Source organism: Eurypyga helias, unplaced genomic scaffold (genome assembly GCF_000690775.1).
Source record: "Eurypyga helias isolate BGI_N326 unplaced genomic scaffold, ASM69077v1 scaffold659, whole genome shotgun sequence".
In the NCBI taxonomy this organism is placed as follows: domain Eukaryota; kingdom Metazoa; phylum Chordata; class Aves; order Eurypygiformes; family Eurypygidae; genus Eurypyga; species Eurypyga helias.
Genome location: NW_010273693.1, coordinates 1,065 through 6,404, shown reverse-complemented (window position 1 = coordinate 6,404; position 5,340 = coordinate 1,065). Strand labels below are relative to the sequence as shown.

The 5,340-nt window shown below is 51.4% G+C and overlaps 1 protein-coding gene across 1 annotated transcript in view; it reads right to left on the bottom strand.

Annotated features, from left to right (window-relative positions):
* SRPRB (signal recognition particle receptor, B subunit) overlaps positions 1–5,340 on the bottom strand; it is a gene marked incomplete at its 5' end in the record, with an annotated part of 6,385 nt that continues 1,045 nt past the window's right edge. The window contains 4 exons of the mRNA XM_010159545.1: positions 1–217; positions 2,319–2,373; positions 3,266–3,402; positions 4,090–4,172. Coding sequence (XP_010157847.1) covers positions 1–217; positions 2,319–2,373; positions 3,266–3,402; positions 4,090–4,172 — 492 coding nt within the window. The remainder of the gene's footprint in view (positions 218–2,318; positions 2,374–3,265; positions 3,403–4,089; positions 4,173–5,340) is intronic.

Genomic DNA, 5,340 nt, shown 5'->3' with positions numbered 1-5,340 from the left:
TCAGGCGACCTTGGCCAGCCATTTCTCAAGGCCCTCGAAGTCAGCATCTCCCTCCTCTCCCTTGCTGCCCCGAGCACTGCACTCCAAGAATTCCACCTTCATGGGTAGCTGGGAGAAGTCGAAGTCCTTGCCCTTCTTCCCCAGCTGGGCAGGCCCGCCCGTGGCTGAGCCATCCAGACTGGTGGGGGCTGCAGAGCGGGTCACTCGTAAGGTGTTGCTGCAGACAGAGAAGGGAAAGGGTCAAGAACTGTGAACCAGGGGAATGTTACCTTACACCGTGGCTGCTGAGGTGTTTTGGATCCAGCTGTCAGTAGGATGTCAGCTACAGCAAGGCTCATGTGTGGCTCTGCCTGGAGGAGGCACAGGCACAAGGAGGCATGTTGGCCACTTCTAACCACAGAGAGGCTCAAGAGAGCAAGGCAGACAGGAGGCCGCGCAAGGAGAGGGTGCTTCAACAGGTTTTGCTCTGTAATAAACAGCAGCAAGAGTCAGCGATATCGTCCGTATCTGAATGTCCCCAGTACCCCCGTGGCCGACACCAGTCGCCAGGAATCACACGCGACTTAGCCCACAGTGCTCAAGATTTGCACCAGTTCAATAGGTTAGCTGGGAAGAGAGAGGCACCCATGGTATCAGGGATTATGCAGGGGCTCACCCCACTGCCACATGAGATGTGAGCGTGCCAAACGCCTTTGGGTATTGAGAGGGGGATCTACTCTGCCCACTGCTCCCGTAAGCAATGCCTGCCCAAGGATCAGGCTGCAGGACTACTGCTCCTGCCCTTCAGCTAGCTGCAGCAGCAAAACCCCCTCCCATGTGTGGTAACTCCTTGTCCAGGCATCAGAGGCAGCACAGGGAGATGGAACAGCCCAAGAGACGCAGAGGCACTGCGATTTGACTGCCTCTGAGGTCCCAAAAAGTGAGGCTAGGGGAGTCACGGGGCTGCACTGGGCACAGAAGCAAACAGCAATCTCTCCCTGGGTCTTCGACTGCCTCGTAAAACGTCATGGCTGGACTGCTGCAGCTCTTCCAGAGATAGAGCAGTCCGGCAGTGCCTGCCCTCAGCCAACCCAGCTACTCCTTATTCCCACAACGGGGCTAAATTCATGAGGCCCAGGGAAAGAACAACCCTGCCCAGAGGTGTGAGTTTGGGAATGAGAGCAGACTCTTCCTTGGGTTCTCCACACATGACATCCAAGTACGGCAGCACCGGGAAAGGCTGGCAGCAATCCGCCAGCCTGACGGAGTAAGTCTGCCTATCAGGGCACATCCAACTTCTACACACAGGTAACTGCTGAATGCCCAACATCCAAGGAATGCTCGCTTTCCTGAAGAGCTTGAATATGTGGCAACTAATTCCTCTCTTAAAAACAGGAAGGTCAGGTATTCAGCCTGGAAGAGGCATCAGAAGAATGGCCCTGCTGCCGTCTACTGGCCAAAGAGCTGAGGGAACTGTTTAGGTTGGAAAAGACCCTTAAGATCACCAAGTCCCAGCATCAACCTAACACTGCCAAGCCCACCACCTGGAAACGAGGTGACCATATCCCACAAACATGTACTTGTTTGGAGACCAAAGAGCTACACTCCTCCTCCTACCCCCAAGGCTACCTTGCTGCTAACTGCAAACCAGCAAATGGGACCCACGGGCAATGGGAAGGCAAAATATCCAGTTCTGAGTGTGTGGGGAAGGAAAATCTCTGCCAGATACTGGTGGAGAATTCCACCATGGCACAAGAGCTGCACAGGTTTGTACCAGAGCAGATATGACCCAGCTACGACTGTGGGACTCCCAGGCAGAAATTGTCATGCACAGAGGTTAAATGTAGATTTTTAAAACATCATCTACTTGACCCTCCGCAGACTGACTCGCCAGACTGCCAAGCCCTTTTGTGTCAGAGCAGCCCCCCCAGAAAAACCAACCCCAAAACACTCCAGTACAAACCAAGCAGAGCTACTGAGATCTTCACTCGGATGAAGTCTGACATTTGGAAGCCAACCCAATCCTGAGAGGACACTGCCCTTGGCCACGGGAAGTACCACTTAGCCTAGGGATAGCAGCTTTTAGGAAAAGATTGAGATGTTGGTTTTCCAACCCACAGTTTCTAGGAGGCGATACACCGTCTGTGCCTACTGGGTTTTTGCATGCTTTAGCAAGGAGCGATCTTCTCCCATCCTGGTTACACCTACACAGACAGAACAGATTGCTCTTCTCTACAGTGAACTTCGATGTGGCTCGAGGGAGCTCACAGAGCACTGAGGTTAAGAGACAGAAGAGAGAGAAGCAGCTCAGAGGGCTTCAAATCCAATTTCATACTTACAGCTCTTTCTCCAGCTGCTGTTGAATAAGTTTTGCCGATTTTGCCATTGTGACATCTGGAGAGAGAAAAGAAAAGGAAATCAGCTCTCTGGTTTTATGTCAGGATTCAGAACCTGGTTCCTCCTCCTAAAGGTACAGCAAGGCTTGCTCATACTGTACAATTGTAGGAGTTACTGGGACAAAGACGGCTGTGTCTGCACTAGGATAAGGGACACCAGAGCTCTGCGTCTGCAGGCGTGAGTGGGAACAACCCAAAAGTCTGATATAACATCAGGAATTAATTTCTTCTTGCTGGGCAACAAACTGCTTCCAACAATGTGATGTCCCACCCGCGAGGCCCAGCGCTCTCACCCATCCTGGCACTATAAAGCTAAGCATAGCATTTCTCAACCTACGGCACGTAGAGCCACAGAGGCCTTGGGCAGCTCCTGAGGCAGTGCATGAAATAACTAAGAAAACCAAATCTATTACTGCCCAGAAGCTTTAGAGTGTTATACAGGGATCCACACCTTCACTCCAAAAAGGTGTAAAGATCTGAAAATCTCGTGCTTTCTAGTAACTGGATGCTCCTGCTAGTCCAGTCAAGAGAAAACACAATCCTGGCAGCTAAACGACTGTCTGATCTAACACCGAAGCTACCAAGTGTGCACACACAGTACATTACGCTCAAGCTGATCCTACTTGCTGCTGCCTGCAGATTCAGGAAGAGAGTTCTGCACAAGCAGAAAGCCACCTGCCTCACTTCAGCCCATCTGAAAAGCTGTAGCGCTCCCAAGTGGTGACCTAACAATTCTTCCCTACAGCTGCTGGAAACGTTCCTGCTGCATAGCCCAGGTTTACAACTAAACTCCAGCCTTTGTTTTGCTGAAATCCCAATTCTTCAGCAATTCAGCACCCTCAGCATGAGCCCCAAGGGCTGAATCCAGCACGCAAGGCAGCACACAGTACCTTGCTTATTGCAAGCAATCAGCAGCGGGGGTGCGTTTTTGAGCACAGTGCCGTCAACCAGGACCTGGTACAGGAACTCTGCCACATCTTTCACCTCCCGCTGGAAGGCCACACTGTCCACCACAAACACGATGGCTCTGGAGGAAAGAGGGAAGAACACGTGCTGGGCCTGAGGCTCTGCAACCATCCTCCCCTGCAAGTATTCCAACCTGGGCTAACACGGCGGTTTCCACAACTGATGTCCTCCAACCCAAGAGCAGGTTAGCATGCGCTGGCTGAAACACACCCCACGTTCAGCCCCAGCAGGAAATCATAGAATCATAGAATGGTTAGGGTTGGAAGGGACCTTAAAGATCATCTAGTTCCAACCCCCCTGCCATGGGCAGGGACACCTTGCACTAGACCAGGTTGCTCAAAGCCACATCCAGCCTGGCCTTGAAGACATCCAGGGATGGGGCATCCCCAGCTTCTCTGGGCAACCTGTTCCAGTGCCTCACCACCCTCTCTGTGAAGAATTTCTTCCTGACATCTAATCTAAACCTCCCTGATTTCAGTTTATACTCTCTCTGCCCCATGAACATACCACTTCCCATAAACCCTCCCCACAGCAGTTGCTTTGCCTCCTGATGCACTACAAACACAGGTAAGCAGGAAAGCAGCACAATAAGTAACCCTCACTGCCCCACAGCAGAGCTCCCACTTGCAGGGCACCACAGAGAGTGAACCCAGCCCAGCTCACAGCATCCTCAGCACCATCATTCGGTTCATCCCCACCCAAAACATCACCTGCCCCCTCCTCCCCCTGCCAATCTCCTCCAAGTTACCTGGCTGCGGCCTTGAACCTCTCCAAGAACTGAAGCCGCAAGCTCTCATGGCCTGGAAGGTCGATTAAGGTCACACTAGCGCTCTGGGAACAGAAGTGAGAAGGTATCAGCAACATTCAATCCAGGGGTACCTGTGACCACAGACTGGGGAAAACCAGTCTGACCGTGGATTTCAGTTAGCCTGGTGTTGAGGCAGCAGTGGGCAAGTGAACCCCCATATGGGGCAGAAGCACGTAACTGCCCAAGGTGCAGTCCTTCCACCAGCCCAAACAACTCTGACAGGCCAAAGATACACTGAGGAACAGCATTCATGGCCAGAACCTGATAAGGAAGGTGCCAACACCAGCAAACCACCCACCAGAGCTGAGAGGACAGAGCAGGACTGACAAGAAAAGAGAATGTTCAGCCCATTTCCCAGCCACAGCACCCTCGCTACAACTACCACGGGCACAGTGTGAACAACAGAGCTCCATCAGCCACCTCTCCTGATACACCGTCCCCCATCGCTGCACAGCAAAACCACAAACTCCTGTCCTGCAAGTCCCCTGACACAGAATACTAGTCCCACAGTCTCTGAATCAAGGTATCTATTCATGCACACAATCTACCCAACTGCAAGTCTACCTAAATACATGTAACTGCTGGGAGTGATCCAAAATGCCCTTACGAGAGAGTTTTTTAATCGAAAGCTACAAACATTTCCCTTCCCACGGGCTGTCAGCCAGAGAAAGCAATGACATTAAAGAGAACGAGTGCCTCTCACCACTCCTGACTGAGATGTGGCCAAGTAGGGCCACGTCACCTTTCTCACGGTAATGCTCGTTGCCCTCAAGAGAACGCAAGGCCCCATCTACTCACCGCTCCTGGATTTTAATGAAAACCCTGTCTACAGTTTAAAAAAAGAAAAGCAACAGTTTGTATTTTAGCATTCCAGCACCTCTCCCCCTCCAAATACCTCCTGCCTGCTCAACCTTAGACATACAAATATAGAACAAAAGCCCTGCACTTCCTTTCCTTTCACTTAAATTTTTAATCTCTTATTCTCACCACTGTTACTGAAGATTGCCACAGAGAAGCCACAAAAACTCCCTCTACTTATATAATTCGCCAGCACATAACGTGACGCCTGCTTGCTGCTTTCACTGCCAGATGTGCAGCCAGTGAAAGAAACTATTCTGAAACGAAAGAGATCACCATAAACTGAAAATAAGGAGGTCTGTGCCAGCCCAGGACCCGAAAGCAACCAAAACC